Raw genomic sequence first — 20245 nt, forward strand, 5'->3', positions numbered from 1 at the left:
GGGAGCAGGAGTGGCATTCCCACCCTGATCCCTCAGCCACAGGACCGGGCAGGCCAGTGCCAGTGTTTTTATTAAAAGCTGCTTACCTAGGTACTAACACAGGGCTGTGGAAGAGCGAGCTCCAGAGGTTAATTGTGGCAGTCCATAGCATGAGAGGGTGATGGCAACTCCCTTGTTCCCAGCATAAAAGCTGGAGCCTTTCCATTCCTGTCCCTTGTTTCTGCCTGTGCTGAATGGCCTTACTCTATTTCACTTTTCTGCTCCAATAGCCCTGCTGTTTTGGTTTTTTAATTTTTAGACTTCCCTTCACTCCATTTTGATCACATGCCTTACCAACCTGTGTCTGAGTGCAGCAGCCCGAGTGTGAATGTGCTGTTGGCCAGGAGACAGCCCTGTCCCCTCCCCTGCTCCCCCCAAAAACCAGCATGGGACCAGGGCAGGAAGCTGGCCTGCCTCCATCCCCAGCCCTTTGCAGCTGTTTAGCAAAGCTAAAAGGTGCCCACTGTTAATTTGCTTTCCAGTGCTGACACTTGAACTTCCTTCATTCCAAGGGAAGGCAGCATGCCCTCACCCTTACTGCCTGGAGGACAAGAAGGAAATATTGGACAAAGGCACTTGGTTGAGGCACAGCAGGCTCGAGCCATGAGGAACCCTGAGGTGAGACCCTGCAGAGCTGGGAGCAGTGAGCAGGGTGAACAACTGGCATCTCCGAAGTGGCTGGTCCTGAGCAGCTCCTGAATCCCAAAACTGAGGGGGCCAAAACCCCAATGAGTCCATGGTTGCTTTGGTAGATGTTAGCCTGGACACACGCTGATCCCCAAAACTGGAGCACCTGCTGGGCAGTGCCAACTCCCAGCCTCAGGCTCTCCCTCCTTCTTTCTGCACCCAGAGTTTGTGTCAGACTCCTGGCTCTGAGGCAGGCTCCCCCAGAGCTGGGTTTCCCAGTAGTTTGTGACCCTGATCCACAAGGAACTCCCTTTCCCCACCCGCCTCCCCAGTCCCCTCCCGGCCCCTTCCCCTGGTTTTTAGTGGTGGTGGTGCAGCAGTGGTGGGGCTGGCAGAACAGCTCTTCCACCACGCCTTCCCAGCACCCTCCCAGTGTCTCAGAGAAAGGGGGCTGGCAGCTCCTCCGTGATCCCCAGTGTGTGTTCAGGGCTTGGCAGGCTGACTTAAGTCTGCTTCTTTTCCCATTCCTGCAGAGAAAGGAAGAAAAAAAAAAAAAAAGGGATGAGAAGACATCACTGGAAAAGGAACACTTTAAGGCATCCCTCCCAGCTGGGGGCTTTGGACCCAGCATCTTCCAAGCATTTCCATCACCCACCCAGCCCTGCACTTCCATGATTTCATGATTAAACAAGGGGCAAAGACTGAGATTTCCTGCGGGGCCAGGGAGGAGAGGGAGAGCTGAGCAGGACCTTGGCTTTCTGCAGCACGCTCCCCGTGTTGGCAGGGATGATGGAGGGGCTTCTCTTCCTCAGCTCTGCCGCACAGTTCACAGGGACCAAGTGCTCAGGGGGGCTCCCGTTTGGCTTGTTTGTAGTTTCCTGTGGAAAAGGGGGAGCAAGAAAAGCTCAGCAAACCCAGGAAGCATTGACAAACAGATTAAAAAAAAAAAAAAAAAGAAGCATGAACTGTAATGAGATAAAAGCTGAGGTGACCAAATTCAACTCACACACCTCTGTCCTCAAAGGAACAAAGCCACAGGGATGTCCCCTCTCCCCTGTCCTGCTCCCCACAATACCCCAACCACTGTTTCTTGCAGAAGTCGGAGCTCTGAGTGAAGAAGAAGAGATGCATACCCCATTTTCAGCCTTGCTGGTCACGGCCAGCCCCAGGGCCGGCCCTCCTGCCAGCGACTGCTTCAGCTGCTCCTTCACTTCGGTCAGCTTGAGCTCCAGATCGACCCGAGACTCCTCCTTCTGCCGGCAGCGCTCCTCCAGCACCGCCACCCGCTGCTCCAGCTCCTGCAGCCGCGGCCCTGCTCGCACAAGCACCCAGCTCAGCAGAATCCACCCATCCTCCTGCACGGGGACACTAGATGGGGCTGCCAGCCCGGCAGAGCGCTGCAGCCAGCCCAGCTCCCGGCCACGCTGTCCCCGTGGCCAGCCCGGTGTCGCCGTGCTCTGTGCCCGAGTGCCTGGCAGCGCTCGGATGGCCCCGACCTACCCGTGCTGCCCTTCATGGCTTCCCGCAGCTCCCGCTTCTCCTTCCGCAGCAACATCAGCTCGCTGCGGATCGATGCCTTTTCCTTCTCCAGCTTCTCCTTCTCCGTCAGGAATCGCCTGGCGTCCTCCTCGGCCCGGTTCTTGCCGTACCTGTACTGGTTGGCACCTGCAGGCACGGGGAGAGCCCATGAAGGGCTGCACCGACGGTACCCGCGGTCCAGCTGAGCCCACCCACATCCCTGTGGGGAACTGGCCAGGAGCCCTGGCGAGCTTTGTGGCCCGGGGACTCACTGGACGCGTGTCTCTTCACTTTGACTTGCGGGTCCACCCGCCGCGACTTCTCGCTGCAGGACGAGGCGTGGCGCTTCACCTGAGCAGCCCCCGGCCGGCCCGGCTCCTCCTCCGCCTGCTGGGAGGAGAGAGAGCGAGCTGAGACCCTGCAGGGCCATCTCCCAGCTGAGACACCTGCAGGGCCATCCCAGCCCGGCCACGGCTCCCTGGGACACTGTGGTGGGAGAGGATGAGCCACCAAGTTGTGCTCACCTGGACCTTCTCATAGGGGACATCATCGTACACCACCCGAGAGGAGTCCGCTCGCTGGTCCTGGGAGGAGCTGGCCCACCTGCAGAAGGAGGAGTGGTGTCTTCCTTTCCAGAACATCCTTGCCAGCCCCTCAGGGAGCCCCTCCAGCTCAGAGCGATTCCTGCATCTCATGACCCCACCCTACCACACCCTCCGTCAGCACTGATGAAACCCTTTCAGCTTCCCATCCTGTCCTAGGGAACAACCCCTGGGGCACTGACTGTCCCTGAGATCCCAGCCACAAACCACAGCCCAGCCTGTGCCCGTTCCAGGGACTCCACAGGGCCAAGGATCACCATGCCCACCCAGCACCCAGCCCCTGGCACAGCAGGAGCACAGCCTTACAGGTAGGAGTGTCTCACGGCCGTCACGATGTTGGCAATGGTCTCCACATCCACGTAGTCGTAGTGCAAGGCCTCTGGGGCTGTCTGGGAGCCTGTTTCCACCAACAGGAGACCCAGCCAGCGGCCCAGGTCTTCAGAGCAGCTTGCCTGGAGGAGAGAGGAAGAGTTGGGGTCACACCCAGCTCCCAGCCCCTCATCCTTGCTGCCTCCTGACAAAGCCCTGCTGTGCACAATCCCCCTCTGTGCACCAACTTCCCGCGCAGCTGCCCCATCTCACCCAAAAGGTGCCCTGAGCTTTCCAGGGGAGGGCAAAACAAGGCACTGCTTGCATGGGGTGTTGATCACCCCAAGGGCTGCTCCTCCAGCCTGGCAACCCCAAACTCAGACCCCCATCCCACCCTGCTCACCTCCAGCGCCGTCACCTCGTGCCCGTGGCGCAGGATGCGGAAGGCGAAGGGGTGCTTGGGGCCCAGCCCCGGGAGCACCTCGCAGCCGCGCAGGACGATGGCGTTCACGTGCGTGCGCAGGTCCGTGCGGTCCTTGTGGAAGTACAGCGTGTTGCCCTTGAGGCGACACCAGCGCTCCTTCCAGCACTGGTTCACCAGCACGCTGAGGTAGCCTGGGGGTGCCAGGGGAGGGAAGGGCATCAGCGCCTGCCTGGCTGTGCCTCAGGCAGGTTTTGACAGGACAGAGCTTACAGCGTGGCTTCCTGCTCATCCAGCCCTTCTGTGCCTCAGTTTCCCCCCCAGACAACCAGCTGGGCCCAGGGGAGATGCCAGCTTGATACCACAAAGTCCCCCCAAGCCTGTTTTTGGGGACATGGGTGACTCCTTGCCCACTCATCACTGGAATTTGCAGAGCCAGGCCTGGGCATCATCGTGGCAGTGTCACACCCCCTCAGTGAGCTCGTCCCCACCCCTGACCCCTGCAGCCACGCTGGGGGAAGAATGTCCCTCCCCACTGATCCCACTCCACTCCCAGCCCGCACGAACCGCAGCAGGGGATGTCCTCCTCGGTGGAGGAGGTCTGGGTGTCCTCGGGGCACGGCTTCTTCTTGGAGAAGCTGATGATCCTGGTGATTTTCTTCCCCGCTGCCCGGCTCATCGAGCCTTTGAGGTCAGCCAGGCCGCTCTTTTTGCCTTTCCCTGAAAGGACAGGGTAGCTGTGTGACCCAGGTGCTCTGGCATCCCACCTGGCTGCAGAGGATGCTGCCCAGCTGGGAGCCCTGGCAGGGTGGGCAGTGGGGACAGGGACTGTACCGTGCTCTCCGTGCTCCCTGCGGGTGGCTGGGGACCCAGTGTCACCCATGGCCGCACTGTCCGAGTCCGAGGTGTGCTTCTCCTGGGACAGTCTCTGTGGGAGAGCAGAATCCCATCAGCACCACCCCCAGGCCTCCATCCCCCTGCACAGCTCCTGTTCCCCTTCCCAGCTCTGCAGAACTGCTGTGAGAATGGGAAAGGCTCCTCGTGCAGCCCCAGGAATTCGGGGACCTCCAGCCCTGTGTTCCCCAGGTTTGTCCACAGCAGCCCCACATCCTCCATCCCCCTGCACAGGGCTGGGACTTCCAGCTCCTGTTCCCCTTCCCAGCTCTGCAGAACTGCTGTGAGAATGGGAAAGGCTCCTCGTGCAGCCCCAGGAATTCGGGGACCTCCAGCCCTGTGTTCCCCAGGTTTGTCCACAGCAGCCCCACACAACCCCAGAAACCGTCACCTTGTCCAGCTCCATCTTGCACGGCATCACTGGGGAGGTGGGGGCTTCCATCCCTCCTGCTGCTGGACTGCTGGCTTCCTTTATCACCTGCACAGACAGCCCCTGCTGTCACTTCAAAATGACCCAAGGGCCAGGGCTGCCCTCCCTGGCTCAGCTCCTTCAGTACCAGAGCCAGGCTGAACCAGAGGGACAGGTCCTGGTCCCCACAGCTCAGGGCAGCACACCCAGATCGGGACTGCTCACACCTTGGCCCCTTCAAAACTTCAACCAGTATTGTGGATTTTGTCAGGGATTTTGGAAATCTCAGAAGGGACAGACTTAGGTGCCAAGCCATCATCACCATGCCAGCACAGGACACCTCGTGACTCCCGTTTTAAGGTGTGGCATGCCCTGAGTGTGTAAAACCCCCCGTTCTCCCACATTTGGGGTGACAACTGCGTCGCTGGTGTGCTCAGAGGCTCCTTTCCCACCCGCCGCCCCTTCCCCGCAGCCCCCGCTTCCCGGCCCCGAACAAAGGCAGGAAAGGGCCCTGGGGAAGAGGAAGGGGAGAGCAAACATCCCCCCAGCCGGGGCTATCAGCGCTGGAGCCGCCCAGGCCCTGGGAAGCGGCCGATAAGAGACAGGAGCAAAGCCCCCTTCCCCTTCCAGCTGGGCAAGGCCGTTCCCAGGGCAGCCCCCTCCCCAGCTCGGGCAGGGAGGATGCCAAGGGGAGTCTGTGGATGCCCCTGGCAGAGCAGTGGTACCTTGAGCCACTCCTCAGCCTGCTCCTTGCTCTGCACTGCCAGCACCAGCGCCTCGGCCCCTGGCAGCGAGAACCGCAGCTCGTGCTTCTTGCGCCGCCCGTCCTTGGGGACATAAATGACGTTGCAGGTGGTCAGGGGCACCTCCACGTGTGGCTGCCGGTCCTTGGAGCTTTTGTAGCACTGAGGGAAGTGGAGAGAACTGCTCAGGGCTCAGCCAAACCTGCCTGGCTGGCTGCTGTGCTGGGGGGTCCTACAGGTGGCACAGGGTCTCAGGGTCCCTTGCTGGTGGCACAGATGGAAGTGGCCCAGGCTGTGCGACAGCCTGAAGGTGCCCTCTCACTCCATTGTGTCCCAAAAATAGGGGAGCCCTCTATTCCCTTGCAAGGTAAGTGAGGGCAGCTGCTGCTTGTGTGGCAGCCTTGGGGCAAGGGCTTTGTTTGAACGCTGGTTTTTTTCCTTCAGCTGGGGCTCAGCCACCCTCCTGACCCCCAGGAGGTGTCTGTGTCCCCCAGGGCAGGCTCACCAGCAGTTTGCCATCCCGGATGATGGTGAGCTGCTTGGCCCACTGCCCAAAGCGCTTCTTGCGCAAGAGGAAGGCGCAGATCCGGCAATCCTTCACCAGGTTCATGGAGGCCTCCTCCGAGGGCCACTGATGTGTCAGCTGCTGGCCCTTGCCCTCCTCCTCCTCCTCGTCGTAGGACTCGTATGAGCTGCTCATGGCATCCGAGTCATTGTCTGCAAGGAAGCAGGAGTCACCCTAAAAGATGCCATTCACCCTGCCAGGGTTCCCCATACCCAGCAGGCTCCAGACAGAGCTGGGTGCCAGGAAAGGTGGATTCCATGTCATCCTCTGGAAACAGCAGCGTTTGGCAGCAGCCACCTCCACTTCCCTTGGAATCCCAGCAGGATGCTCGTGGGCCGAGCGCCAGCCCCAGGTGCCTCTACCCAGAGCCCTGGGCTGGTTTATTTCTTTGCAAGGCTCACACTTTGAAATCCTGCTTCTCCAGCCTCAACCCCAGCAGCCCCCAGCCCACTGCTCAAGCCCCACTTCGGGCTGGACCTTGCAAAGCTCTCCCCTCCCTGTCGAGGACACCCAGGTACCTACAGGAACTTTTCTGCTCCCCGTTTATCCTGGTGACAGGGTAGCTGCTGTCTGCATCCTCGTAATAGCCATCCTCGATGGAGTTGGGGGGGCTGGAGCTGTCTGCAGGGGAAGCAGAGGGGGCTGGGGCTGGTACACCTGGTTTTCCCTCATGGATGCTCAGTGGGGCACAGCCAAGCACACCCTCCCAGGGCATCCCAGCACCGGTCCTCCCGTGGCTCTGATCTCTCCCCATCACCTCATTTCCAGTCTGGCTGGAGCAAAGAACTCCTTACAATACCAGGTGGGATGGAAGGGAGTGGGACAGGAGCACTGCTGGTGGGAGCAGCGACAATTCCTTCCCCAGGATGAGCTGTCCAGCCCACTGAGTTTGTCAGGCAGGTGAGGGATGCAGTGGGCAGCTCGTGGGGCTCCCCCCACCCTCCTGCTGGCCCGGCTGGAGCAGCACTCACTGCGGGAGGTGATGTACTCAGGGGCCTTGCCAGGGCCCAGGGGCAGCGCTTCCTCATAGTAATCCTCTGGAGGGGGAGTGGTGGGCAGAGGAGGAGCAGGATCCACAGGAACCTAGAGCAGAAACACCTCCAGCATGAGCAGGCAGCAGCAGGGCTGAGAGCCCCAGCAGGGCACAGGAAGGATCCCACCCTGGCCACTGTCACCTCCCCATGCAGACCTGGCTTGGGGACAGCCAGGCACTTACAGGTTTGGCTGTCTGGCTCCCTGCCAGCTCCAAGCCAACAGTGTCGCTGGTGTCCCCCTCCTCCTCCTGCATGTCCTGCAGGTCCCGCAGGTCACAGTCTGCATGGGATAAACAGAGGGTGAGGGGAGCAGGAAAGCAGAGCTGGACATCCCAGCTGTGCTCTGCAGGGATCCCCCTCCGTGGCACTTCCCTGGGAAGGTGCTGGGAGATGGGAATCACTGCTAAAAACAGCTGGAGCATGGGTTTCCTCATGGCTGCTGTGCTCTGCAGGGATCTCATTCCATGGCCCTTCCCTGGGAAGGTGCTGGGAGATGGGAATCACTGCTAAAAACAGCTGGAGCGTGGGTTCCCTCATGGCTGCTGTGCCCTGCAGGGATCCCCCTCCACGGCCCTTCCCTGGGAAGGTGCTGGGAGATGGGAATCACTGCTAAACACAGCTGGAGTGTGGATTCCCTCATGGCCAGCCCCAAACAGCTCCAAGGGAGCAGGAACAAGCACCCAGAGCGATGATGCCCACTCTGGACACAAGGATGTAGCTCTTTCAAAGGACCCCAGGACCAGCATGACCGCCGGGGCACCCCTCCAGCTCAGCCACACGTACCAAACTCCTCAAAGAGGGACTCCACGAAGCTGGTGCCGTTGCCCAGGGACGCTGTGTTGACGTACATGTAGTCCACATCCTTCCCTGGAATTGAGGGGGACGCTCTGAGCCTGGGGCAGGCACTGGCACCCCCCAACCCCAGGGAACAGAGCAGGCCCTGGGGATGGATGAACCCCCAGGGATGCCGTGGCTCCCCCAGGAGAGCGGGAACGGGGGCTCTGTGAAAGCCCAGGTGCACAGTGCCGGCCTTCCCACGGAAACCCCTGTGCTCAGCACAAACCCCGGCAGGAAGAGCTCTGGAAGCAGCGTTTCCGCAGGGAGCAGGGAGCAGCCCTCCCTCCTGGAGCACGGCTGACGCCAGCCCTGCTCCCGGGGCAGGGAGGAGCTCAGAAGGGAAAGCAGGGAGCAAAGTGCCCCGAGGGGGCTGAGCAGGTGCTGGGCTCATCCCTGCCCTGCAGCAGCTTTTCCCTGCACTGCTGGGGATACCCAGTGCCTTTGGGAACAGCCACTGGCCATCACAGGAGAGGGACACAGACCTGCAGGTGGCTGCAGCTTCTGCAGGATGGTGGAGACAGCCAGCTTCTTCTCCTGTGTGGTGGCACTCAGGTACTCGTGGTCCAGCAGCTTGAGCAGAACGCTGAGCTCTGGCAGGAGCTGGTCCAGCACTGAGGGGAGCAAGAAAAATCCAATCAGCCAGGGGGTGTTGGGATGCTGGGGTTAAGACAAAGCAAAATGGGCTGGAACTGCAGCAAACTTGGAGCTCTGGATGGGGTAGAAAGAAAGCTGCAGTTGATCCCAGGGCAGGGTCCCTCCTCTTGGCAGCCACCAAACACCCTCTCAGCACAGCTGGGGTGGCACACAGCTGGCTTTGGGTCTCCAGGGACAGAAACAGAGGCCAAGGGTCACCACAGAGGCAGCTCGGACGTGCTGACTGATGGGGATGGCTCCCAGGAGGGGACAGCGTGTGCCCCAGAGTGTGGGGACACCCTGGCTGGGCTGTGGCTGTCCCCACACTGCTCCTTGGCAGGGCAGGGAAGCAGCAAGGGCTGGCACAGGGTATTTCCCAGAGGAAGGGAAGGATTCTGAGCCTCTGATGGGATCCTCCTTCCTCATGTAAGGAACGTGGAGCCAAAAGCAGCACAATAAAAGTTTCAAAGGGTGAAGGGGAGCCCAGCAGGAGGGGCATGATGGGGAGCAGTGCCAGCCAAGATGAGCCCCTGGGCACAGAGACAACGTGCCAGCCCAAACTGCCACTGTCCCAGGACACAGGGCAGGATGTGGCTCACAAAGCTCTTCCTGCCTCTCTTCACTCTACCTCCACAGACCTCCTGCTTCCTCCTCCCTCCCCAGTGCCAAGCTGAGCTGCAGCCTCAGCCCTTCTGGCCACAGCCCCGGGCAGTGCCCATCTCCCAGGGCAGGACAAGCCAGGACAGCCCCAGGCAGCAGGAGAAGCCTCAGCACTGCTCCAGGAGGAACAGAGAGACCCCTCAGACCCTGGGGAAGGAGAAGGCAACCACAGGGAATGGGATTCATGCTCCTGGAGCTGGAATGACACCCCACAGCCAACACACAGCAACGGGACAGGTCCTGCCCGTGCTCAGCTCAGCCCCTGCCAGCACACACCTCCCACGGTGGGACCTACTGAGCCCTGGGGTGGGGTGAGCACCCAGCTCCCAGGGCCCCTCTGCACAGGCAGGCAGGGAGGGAAGAGAGGAGAATCCTCCCCGGGATGTTGCAGAGTGCTGCACAGGAGGGATGGGATCAGGTCCTGCTGGTGATCTCCAGGAAGGTGAGACATCCTCCCTGCAGGGCTTGGCAGGGCAGGGGACAGCAAGGGACCAGCTGGGACCAAAAGCCACATTTCCCCTGCAAACATCTCGGGAGTCATCCACCCTCCTGCTGCTCCAGCTCAGCCACAGCTCCCACAAGGGGATGGGGACTGTGCAGGCTGCTCCCTGCACTGGCATTCCACAGCTCACCAAACCCCAGCCCGTGGGGTCAGCAGCATCCCCAGCACTCCCAGGACACCCCAAACCCCATGCCATGGTGTCAGCAGCATCTCCCCCACTCTGAGATCACCCCAAACCCCAGCCCGTGGGGTCAGCAGCATCCCCAGCACTCCCAGGACACCCCAAACCCCAGGCTGAGGTGTCACCAGCATCCCCAGCACTCCCAGGACACCCCAAACCCCAGGCTGAGGTGTCACCAACATCCCCTCCACTCCCAGGACACCCCAAACCCCAGGCTGAGGTGTCACCAGCATCCCCAACCACTGCCACGTGTAGAACACATCCCATCACAGGCACCAGCTCCGTGTCAGGGCTCTGGGCCAGCCAGGGGCCAAAGGGCAGCCTGGTTTCTATTAATAGTGCCCCAGCAGGCAGGGAGGGGGCACGGGGACCCCGCTGGGCACCAGAGCCGAGGTGCCCGATCAGCCAGGGCTGCTGGCAGGGGCTGAGCTCAGCAGCAATGCCCCGAGCTGGGCACACTCAGCACGGACAGAGAGCTCTGAAGGCGCCTTTGTTTCCCCCCAGCTGAGCTGTCCCCTCCGTCTCCCTTGTTAAACATCCTCCAAAATACAAGGGGGGAGGGAGGGGGCAGTCAAAGAGGCCTGTGATCCCAGGAGGGCACGCTGAGCAGAGCCCGGGGGAGCACAGGGAGGCAAGGAATTAATTTCCTATGCTCGTTAGGCTTCCAGGCTGAAGGAAATTAATGGGGGGGGGGGCTGCAGGAAGTGAGGGGAGATTGCTCCAGGGGGGCAGCAGGGAATGGTGGGACACCCAAGGTCAGCTGGCAGGCAAGGACCAGACAGACAAGAGCTGTGGGAGCGAGAACAGAGCCACAGAGCTGGCCCAGGGGACAGGGACACATCTCCTGTGCTGGGTGGGCACTGCTGCCAGTGCCCTTGAGGGCTCTGAGCCCGGGGACAGGGGCAGCAGGACAGCAAAGGGCTCCTGGGGAGGAGGGCTGGGGTGTCAGAGTGACCACAGGTGACACACAGCCCCTGTGTCCCCTGCTCTGGGACACCTCCAGATGGAACTGGCAAACGGCTCCCACCTGCTGCTTTCTGCTGGGGCTTCTCCTGCGTCCAAAATCCGTGGGACCACCCCACTGCCCTGCATCCAGGCTTTGAACAGCCAGGGACAGACAGGGACAGCAGGAACGCCCTCCTCTCCACATCTGCAGCAGGATGGGAGATGTCCATGAGCTCTGTGGGCCTGGGAAGGCCAGGACCCGTCCAGCAGATGGCTTTAGCATTAACTAACAGGCCTGGACAGGCTGGGGGAGCCAGGGTGGCTCTGCTGGGACGGGGTGACCCAGGGGACAGCAGCAGGACACTGCTGCCGTGCAGGACACCGGGGCAGTGCTGCCAGATCCTGCCCTGGCAGCAGCACCAAGCACAGTGCTGCAAGGGAGCTGCATCACCCCCTGCAGCCCCCCTGTCCCCCCCAGAGCAGGCCAGCTCTATTTTTAGAGCCCACAAGTGCTGCCCTGCTCAGGGAGCCTTTTCCCAGCACACAGATAAGGGCTGGACACAGGCTGCAGCTGCAGAGCCTCCCTGCCCCAGCACGGCAGCAAAATCCAGATCCTGCTCCAGTAACTGAGAGGAGAGGAAGAGGAGGAAGAGGAGGAGGAGGAGGAGGAAGAGGCCAGCCATGCCAAAGCAGGAGTTTCCTGGTGTAGAGACCCAGCTTTTGCAAGGGGAGAGATAAAACAATCCCATGGAGGTGTCACTCCAAGAAAAGCCCAGCCTGCAGCTTGAGAGAGCCCCGGGGAGGGGAGAGGCTGAATCACAGCTCTGAAATGCAGTGGGAGGCACAGGGACCCCCATCCTGTGTCCACAGCTCTCCTGCCTCCGGCCACGCTTCCTCCAGCGCCAGGTGATGCCTGGGGCCGAGGGGGAAATCGGATGCTGGGAGTAACAGCCATTCTTTGTAGCTAAAATAAAACCCAGGCACAAATAAATCCTTCCTGTGGGCAGGGCAGGGCCCTTGGCTGCTCAGGGCTCCTCACAGCTGCCACCGCAGCAAAGCAACCCTGAGAGCTCCTGGAGTGTCCCAAATAGGTGGGGACAGCACCAGGGACATGCCAGCCCCTGGGGAGCCCTGCAGGGAGGTAAATCAGACCCAGAGCTGCTCTCTGCAGCACACAAACCCTGCTCACTGCCCACAGCTCGATGTGCAGCCACCTGCAAGAGCCCTGCAGGGCTGGGACGTGTCCCCGAGCCTCGCTGGGTGCCCCAGCACGGCATCCCCAGAGGGGTGAGATGCTGGCAGCCCCTCCAGCCCCAGCACTGCCCTTCTCTGAGGAAGCTCACGGCCTTCTGGGCACTGTGCTGAGCTCCCCGGGCAGCTCCTGTTCCCATCCCCACTCCCAAGGAGGTTTCTTCCCGCCGGGGAGGAGGAAGTGCCTCGGTGGGGGCGGCTTGGCGCTCCCAGAATTGTTCCTTTGTGCAGGGGACGGCAGGACGGAGCTGCCTGCACCCTGCCCCCGGCCACTGCCCTGCCAAGGGGGCACGAGAGGGGCAGCGCTGGGCCCCGGGGGTGGTAGGAGCCAGGCAGGCTCTGCTCCCATCACTCAGCACCTGCTGGGTGCGGGGCAAACTGGGATGGGCTGGGAGAGCCAGGAACAGCAGCCTGGAAAACACCTCCTCCTCCTCTTCCTCCTCCTGCCAGTGTGGCCTGCTCCAGGCCGGAGGGGTTTCAGGGAAAAGCCAACCATCAATGATCACTCTTGAGCCCTGGCACCATCCCCTGACAGTGGAAGATTTGCTGAGGGGCCACTCGGTGCACATGAATCATCTCCTCCCTGCAAACAAGGGCCCCTTGAGTGGGGAGGATGGGGGGAGCCTCTGACTCTGCATCCAACAACTCCAGCAGGACTGAGCACCCGGGGCTGGCTCCTGCCACCCTCCAGCTGCCCCTCCCTGGGCTAACTCCGTCATCCTGCTCCCACTTTGGGTGCTGCAGCATCCCTGTGTGCTGGGGAGCACAGGGCAAGCTCAAATCTCAAATGTGAGCACTTCCAGCACGCTGGCAGAGCAGCCAGGCACAGCCCCTGGGGCCCTCATCATCGTGGCCTTGCAGTAATTAATATCCTTAGCTGATAGCCTTGGAAAATCAATCCTGGGAGGTGAATGTGGAACCTGATTGCTTGAGGGGGCACAAAGCCCCCTGGTTCTGCCCCCAGAGCAGCAGCCTCTCCCCTTACACAAGGGCTTGGAGGGCTCCTCCATCCTGGGAGAGGGACAGATGAGCCACCAGAAGGGTTAAAAGCACAAAGGGTGCCTGGCTGTGTCACCAGAAGGGTTAAAAGCACAAAGGGTGCCCTGGCTGAGCCTCCTCCAGCAATGCCCCATGTGCTCCACACACCCCAGCAGTGACAGCAGCTCTGGGGATCCCTTCCCAGCCCGGCTCCAGTGGCACCAGGTCACTCCAGCAGTGGCACAGAGGGTCCTGGGCCTGTCCCAAGCCTCTGCCAGCTCGGGCTCCTCTCCCCAGGACAAAGAGCCCTGCACAGAGCCTTATCTCACAGCCTTGCCCAGCAGAGACCAGCCGAGCCCAGCCCAGAGCTGCTCCCCCAGGCAGGCTCTTCCCAATCCCCTGCCCCACCTTGGCCCTCAGCACCTCCCAAAAACGGGAGAAGAGCCAAGGGAGCTGTGGGACACCCCTGGAGCCACAGCTGTGCCCTGCACGGGGGAACTGGACACAAGCAGGACTGCAAACACCCCCTGTGAGCACACTCCTTGCCGGGGCAGCCAGCCTCTCACATCCTCCTCCCACTCCTGCAGGAGGAAACAGGAGTCCTGAATAGAGGGAAGTGTAATTACAGCTGATGGAGCGTGCAGAGGGCAAAGATTATCACCTGCACTGGTGTCCCTGGCAGCTCACACACTGCAGGAGCCATCGCTCACTCCGGGGGGGGCACAGAAGCCTCTTCCCTGAGTAATGAGATTAAATGGGAACAAGGATTAAATGGGATCCCAGCCAGGCCAGTGCCAGCAGGAACAGCCCAAGGGAGTGGTGCTGAGACCCCCAGGCTGGGTCTGGGCTCTCCTGGTGGTCCCACACCCTGAGCACTGTGGGCTGTGGGTGGGAGATCTGCCCCTCAGTCCCAGCCCCTCCCCTGGGTACCCCAGTGCTTGGGCAGTGCCTCCCCAGCACAGCCATGAGCCACCAGAGGGACAGAGGCTCCCTGCAGTGACATCGCTTGGGACAGCCCCTGCCGGGCTGCAGGGCATGTCCTTCCTCCCCGCAGCTTCAGAGCGCCGCAGGTAATTATTAACAGGCTGATTAAATCACCAACGAGCACCTCCCTGCGACCCAGGCTGCCCATGACCCCCCAGTGCCCCGTGCTGTGGCAGGACCCCTTCTCCAGGGGCTGTCCCCCCCTTCCTCTGCCTCCTGGAGGAGGTTGTGGCTGTTTGCTTTAGCTCACCCAAAGCAAACTTCATCCCCCTGGCCTGGAGGCTGCAGCCAGCCCCAGCCCAGAGGAGCAGGGGCTGGTTCTTGGGTCGCCCCTCTCAAAACTGAGCACAGCCAGATGCTGAGCAAATAAAATCACCCAGGTGAGAGATCTGAGTGACCCTGCTGTGTCCCCAGAGAGGCACAGGCAGCCTCCACACTGCTCCTAACGCCAGCCACGAGGGGGTTCCAGCCCCAGCTCAACACAATCAGCTCTGGAAAATCCCATGGAGCATGTTTAGTACTCTCAGACTAGATTTTAGAACTCAGTGCCAGGCCCAAACTACATTTTAGAACTCAGTGCCAGGCTCAGACTACATTTCAGGACCCGGTGCCAGGCTCAGCAGGCTCATGGCAGGATGCTCCAGCCTGGGAGCTGGGCTCAGAGGCTGCTGGCTGGAAAACAGATTTAAATAATGAATGAAAAGGAGAGGTTTGAGATGCCCTTTAAAGGAATAGTCAGGCAGGGGCGAGACCTGCTGAGTAATGTATAAAAAACAAGCTTCAGCCAGAGGAGAGATGTTAGGATTACTCAGGACCCAGAGTAAACTGTGTTTCCTCCAACCAAAATTTTGGTGTCGGCCTTTTCCAAACAAACTCCAGCAACAGGTTGGCCTGGGCTCCTCTCCAGAGCTGGGAGAGGCCCTGGGCTGGTGCCCCAAGCCTCTGCCCACTCCTGTGCCCACCCTCCGTGGTGGGCAGAGCAGTGGGAAGCCTCCCTGGGTCATGCCTTCCTGCCTGTGGGGACCTGGAGCTGTCACCTCCCTGTAGCCCTTGGTCTCCTCCAAACCTCAGCCTCCAGGAGAGCTGGAAATCCAGCTAATTGCAGGAATTCCAGTTAATTGCAAGAATTCCAGCTAATTGCAGGGATTCCAGCTAATTACAGGGATTCTAGTGGGAAACTCCAATTCCCACCAGTCCACGCCACCACCCAGGGCTGGATCCAGCCCCCGCATCCCCAAAATCTCCTCTGGTGGGGCTGGAAAGCTCTCTGCACCCCAAGGATCACTTCTCCACATCCTGTACATCCCCATTCCCCAAAGCCAAGGTCCAAAACGCCTTGGATGCAATTCCCAACCTGCTGCAGTGAGATGTGGGGAGGCCACCAGAGCTGGCACATCTTGGGAGGAAAAGTCACCAGGGGAGCTTGTGACAGGATCCTGAGCAGGAGAGCAGGATCCAAACCCTCACCCAGCAGGGGATGGGCAGGGATTTACAGGATCAGCTTTCCCAAATCCCCCTGCACTTTCCCCAAATGCCTTCAACAGCAGGATGTGGATCCTTTAGGGAGCTGGTGGAGGAGAACCCACAGATGCCAGTGGGGGGAAATATCCTGGCCCTGGGGCACGGAGAGGTTCCCAGCCCCAACCCTGGCATCCCTGCCCTGACCCCAGCAATGCCCAGGAGCTCAGAGCTGTGCTGAGGGGTTGGGACCCTCTCAGTGGCCACCTCAGCCCTGTCCCCAAGTCCCCAGGCCAGGGCACAGCAGAGGGTCTCTGTTTGTGGGGGCTGGGGCGCGCTGCCCCGCAGGACCCTCGGCCAGCAGGATGAGCGTTATTTTCTCAGCCCTTCCCTTTCCTTCCCTTGCCAAGCTCCGCCGGGAGCATCAGGTGCAGCGGCAAGGCCACCATCCCACAGCATTTCCTACCCGTTTAACCCCTGCAGGGCAGGGCTGCAGGGCCAGGGAAACCGGGATGTCCCAGCGGTAAAGGTGACAAGGTGCTGGGACTGGCTCAGCTGCTTTTAACTCCAAAACCAGCTCTCAAAAAACCGGGATGTCCCAGCGGGAAAGGTGACAAGGTGTGAGCGACCGCTCCGGTGGCTCCACCAGTGCTGGGACTGGCTCAGCTGCTTTTAACTCCAAAACCAGCTCTCAAACCTGTTGCTACTAAAGTTCTATTCCTTCTTCTGCCCTTCACAACCAGTTTCCCAAAATTCTGGACCACGTAAAAAGAGCAGCTGTTCCTCCATCACAAACTTAGGTGGGTTTAATGCTCAAAAAAAACCCCCAAAAAACCCCGGAGAAAGGCAAAGCCATTCTTCAAAGCGCTCCTTACACATCTCCTGCTAATTGGCAGCAATCAGAGCATACCAGCGTCTCCCCCAGCTCCCTCTTATCACTTCCAGGATCAAATGCACACGAAAACCACTTAAAAAAAAAAAAAAAATTATTTTGAGCATGGAAACCCCTTGCAGCAAAGCTGTTTTTGTTCCAAACTGTTACGAAATGTCAGTGTTTTCCCTCGCCTGCCAAAGAGCAGGCTTTGATGCCACGGCAGGCTTTATCAGGAGCAGGAAAGGAAGGAGCTGCCGCGGGGGGAGGCTCTGAGAGGTTATTTTATCCTTCCCCACTGCAGATTGTCAGCCCCAGAACGCACCCAGGGACCTGAGCTCCCCAAATGCCGCTGCTTCCAGCGCCTCGGGGCGATGACAGGCGGCTGCTGCCTGCCAGGGTGCCCTCCCTGCTCTGTCACCTCCTGGGTGCCCCGGCTGAGGTGCCAGCCCCTTGTTTGTGCAGGGCTGGCAGTGAAAGGTTTCCAGCCCCATTGTCTTGTCGCTGCTCTGGGACAGTGACATCGAATCGATATTTTGCAGGAAAGAGTTGTGTCGTTAATTTGAAGGTTCCTTACATGCAGGAGATGTGTTCCTCAGGAGGGAGTGTGAGCTGTGCCAGACTAGATAACAGGGAAGGGTTAAGGGGTTAGGACACAAGTCTGGGAAGCCAGAAACCACTTCAAGCCTCCACTCTGCTCCGCTGTTATCTCCTGTCCCCAGCAAGTGATTTGGCCACTGAACAACAGGCAGAGCTTGGGTCGAGCCCAGTGCTCTGCTCTGAAAAGGCTCCCCACTGCTGGGGATGAGACAGCTTCTTCAAAACCTTAAACAAAGTTTTCCTGGGCAGGGATAGGAACCTCCTGCAGGCCCGTGGGAGCTCAGGCGCAGCAAAGGGCACGGCAGCCTCGCAGCTCAGCACGTTTGCACAGGAAAAGAGCATTTCCAGGTCAAGAGTGGGAAAGAGGCAGGTTTTCCAGGCAGTGCAGGCAGATAGGACAGTCCCCAGGGCTCCTGGCTGGGGGACACTATCCCACAGTGTCCTTCCCCTCTCCAGAGCTGCCGGGAGGCTTCACACCCACCCAGCCTTTCCCTGCTACAGCCGGCGCTGCACACAGCAGGAATTGGAAAATCCAGAGGGGCAAACAACTCCAGCACCTCATCAGCACCTTCATCCCACCTCCCACCCTGTTTTACCCACCCCGGGGGGCTCAGCCCCTTCCCCAACTCCCCCGGGCTGGGAACAGGCGGTTCCATGGAAGGAATGGCTGCAATGCAGAGCAGAGCTCGGCACTTGCCCGGCGCTAACAGCTGGCCCGGGCTGTGCTCCTCAGCACCCCGAGCCCTTCCTTCCACCGGCAGGATTCCTGCTCGCAGGAATGATCCCGGCTCCCTCCCACCCGCCCTGCAGCCTCCCCATTCCTGTGGGCGAGCTGGAGCCAAGTTTATCCCTGACACATCTCCATGGCTTTGCTGGATTTAGAGCCCAGATAAGTTTGGGGCAGGACCTAAATTCTGGTGGCTCAAAAGGTCAGAGGAGAGACACTAATGAGGGAGGAGAAGCCACGTGTGAGCACAGGCGTGTTTGAGCAAAGGAGCCTGCAAAAGAACATTTGGGGAGCTGGGTTCTCCATCAGCACAACCTGAAACAACTCTGCCAAGAGCACCAATCCCCCAGCCAGGCACTGGTGAGAGCTGGGCCATGTACTGGGTGCTGCCCAGCCTGCTGGGCAGTGAGAAAAATCTGGCAGATGATCAAATCAGGATACAGCAGGGCCTGAGCAGAGCTCCAGGTGAAGGAAGGGGCTGCCAGAGACTGGGAATGGGCACAGAGCTCCTGACACCCCTTTCACTGGGGAAGGAAACCTTCCCTCCAGGAGTCACAGCCCCCAGAGGGATCCAGCAGCTCCGGCTGATGAGCAGGAAGGGCTGGGGGAGGTTTCCATTAGCGAGGAGCCATCCAGGTGCCAGCAGCAATTCATCACAAGCACTCAAAACAAAGCAGGCAGGCGCTGCTGTCGCTGCCGTGGCAAGCACCAGCGAGGGGGATAAAAAGGCTCTTCGCTGGCAGGGTCAATGTGGAGAGCCCAAACCATGCCCAGACACGGCTCCCTCAGCTGGGCATCCCCTCCTTCCCTGCCATGAGGTCCTAGGTTTGATTTTTGGGGTGCAAACAGAGAATTTCCCATCAGCTCAGACAGCAGGAGAATGGGGAAGCCGAGACCCTCTGCCCCCCCTGTGCCCAGCAGTGATGTCCTCTGGCATCAAGTGTCACTGACAACACTCCCCTCCTGCCTCAGCTCCCTCCTCCAGAGCGGGCAAAGCCACCCTGGCTGGACACGGCCACAGGGACGGCTGTCCCTGTCACCGTCCATGTCACCGTCCCTGTCCCCTCGCGGGCTGCAGGCACTGACCCCGTGCCTGCGTTTGCAGCAGTCCCAAACTCCTCAGAGCTGTTTCCACTGCGGAAACGCCACCCCATCCTTTTGCATCGGCAAGGGGACCTCTTGACCGCCGGCTGTTTGTGGTGCTGACCCGGGGCTGCCGACACGGCACTCCTGAGCGCGCTCCAGCCCCTGCAGCCACAGACGCCCCTGGCCACCTCTCGTGTCGCTTTTGGCCGGGATTTCTGCAGCACCTCCAAGGACAGGTCAAGGGCCAGCACCCCGTGCTCCACCATGTCAGCACCTGCTCCTCCCGTGCAGCCCAGGCTGCAATCAGCTGCAGCAAGGAGCAATTCCCCTGCAAACCTGCCCGTGCTCCCTTCCAGGACCTGGCAGCCCGAGCAGAAAGCCGGGACCTTCTGTGCAGAGCTGGCCCAAAGCCCTGGCAGGTTCATACAGATCCCAGATCAAAGCCCAGGAGCTCCGTGAGCCCGATGCCACAGGCTGCAGGCAGGGATCCCACACGGGTGGGAAGGAGCTGCTCCCAGCAGAGCGAGGATCGAGCCCTCCGCGGCTTTGGGAGACTCCCGGACAGGGAAAACCCTGGGAAACTCCCGGACAGGGACACCCTCCGAACCCATCAGCCCCACCGGGAAGCGCCACCTCCCTTTCCACCACCACAATTTCCCTTAACAAGCGCTTACACCCCACAGCCTCCCGTGCAGGCTCGTGCTGTTTTACCCATCCCAGCAGACACAGAAACTGCTTCCAGCCGCTGCCCCAGCCGGCCGTGCAGGAGGAGCGCTGCGGAGCGGGATCCCACACGGAGCCGGGGATGCGCGACCCGCGGTTCCCTTCGCCTGGCACGGGCATCCCCGCTGCCCTGCGCTGTGCCCGGGGAGGGGATGCCCTGCCCTGCCCGTCCCGTGTCCCCTTACCGCTGAGCCGGTCCATGGTGCGGAGCCGCGGCCGCCCCGGGAGCTGCGGGCGGGCGAGTGCGGCGGGCAGCCCGGCGGGGCCGGCTCTCGCTCGGGGCGGCCAATCCCTTCACCCGCCCCTCCTTCCCTCCCTCCTTCCCTCCCTGGCTGCGAGCACGGCAGCGCCCAGCACCGGCACGGCACGGCACGGCAGCGGGGACAGCCCTGGGCTGGGGTCCGCTGCCAGCCCGCATCCCCGTCATCACCCAGAGACCCCCCACCCCGGGAAGGGCGGGGGTCGTGAGTGCGCCACCTCCACCTGCCCGGCTTGGGCGACTTCGGTTTAGGGGAAAAATCCCGAATTCCCGCAGCTCGTAGCGAGGAGAGCTCCCCCTGAGCACTCCTCGTGTCCCCCTCCCCAAAATCCTCTCCATGTCTGCTCCCTCCTGTGCCCGGCGTGTCCCTGGCCATGCCACTGTCATTG

At 60.8% G+C, this 20245-nt stretch overlaps 1 protein-coding gene across 2 annotated transcripts; it reads right to left on the reverse strand.

Annotated features, from left to right (window-relative positions):
* Positions 1–53: 53 nt before the first annotated feature.
* On the reverse strand, positions 54–19830 carry AFAP1L1 (actin filament associated protein 1 like 1). Of its 2 annotated transcripts, none has more exons than XM_041398024.1 (19): positions 19783–19830; positions 8481–8609; positions 7945–8028; positions 7344–7441; positions 7099–7210; positions 6650–6748; positions 6068–6279; positions 5545–5724; positions 4802–4888; positions 4351–4444; positions 4084–4236; positions 3499–3710; positions 3093–3238; positions 2709–2787; positions 2457–2571; positions 2167–2331; positions 1800–1978; positions 1416–1544; positions 54–1193 (listed from the first exon to the last, which is right to left on the reverse strand). In XM_041398024.1, exons 1-19 carry the CDS (start codon positions 19796–19798, stop codon positions 1170–1172), a joined length of 2313 nt encoding a protein of 770 aa, XP_041253958.1. In that variant the 5' UTR covers positions 19799–19830; the 3' UTR covers positions 54–1169. The 2 variants fall into 2 exon arrangements, with proteins under 2 accessions (XP_041253958.1, XP_041253957.1); XM_041398023.1 differs by having other exon boundaries at positions 2457–2574.
* Between the last annotated feature and the right edge of the window lie 415 nt (positions 19831–20245).

Source organism: Onychostruthus taczanowskii, unplaced genomic scaffold, assembly GCF_017590055.1.
Source record: "Onychostruthus taczanowskii isolate IOZ18803 unplaced genomic scaffold, ASM1759005v1 scaffold14, whole genome shotgun sequence".
Lineage (NCBI taxonomy): Eukaryota > Metazoa > Chordata > Aves > Passeriformes > Passeridae > Onychostruthus > Onychostruthus taczanowskii.

What these genes read in the sequence shown, in the direction of transcription:
- AFAP1L1 (XM_041398023.1), bottom strand. An exon ending in TGAGTACATCACCTCCCGCA is followed by an intron (nt 6,749 to 7,098) that starts GTGAGTGCTGCT and finishes CTTCCCCTGCAG; the next exon opens with ACAGCTCCAGCCCCCCCAAC. An exon ending in GCGTGCTGCAGAAAGCCAAG is followed by an intron (nt 1,194 to 1,415) that starts GTCCTGCTCAGC and finishes CTTTCTCTGCAG; the next exon opens with GAATGGGAAAAGAAGCAGAC.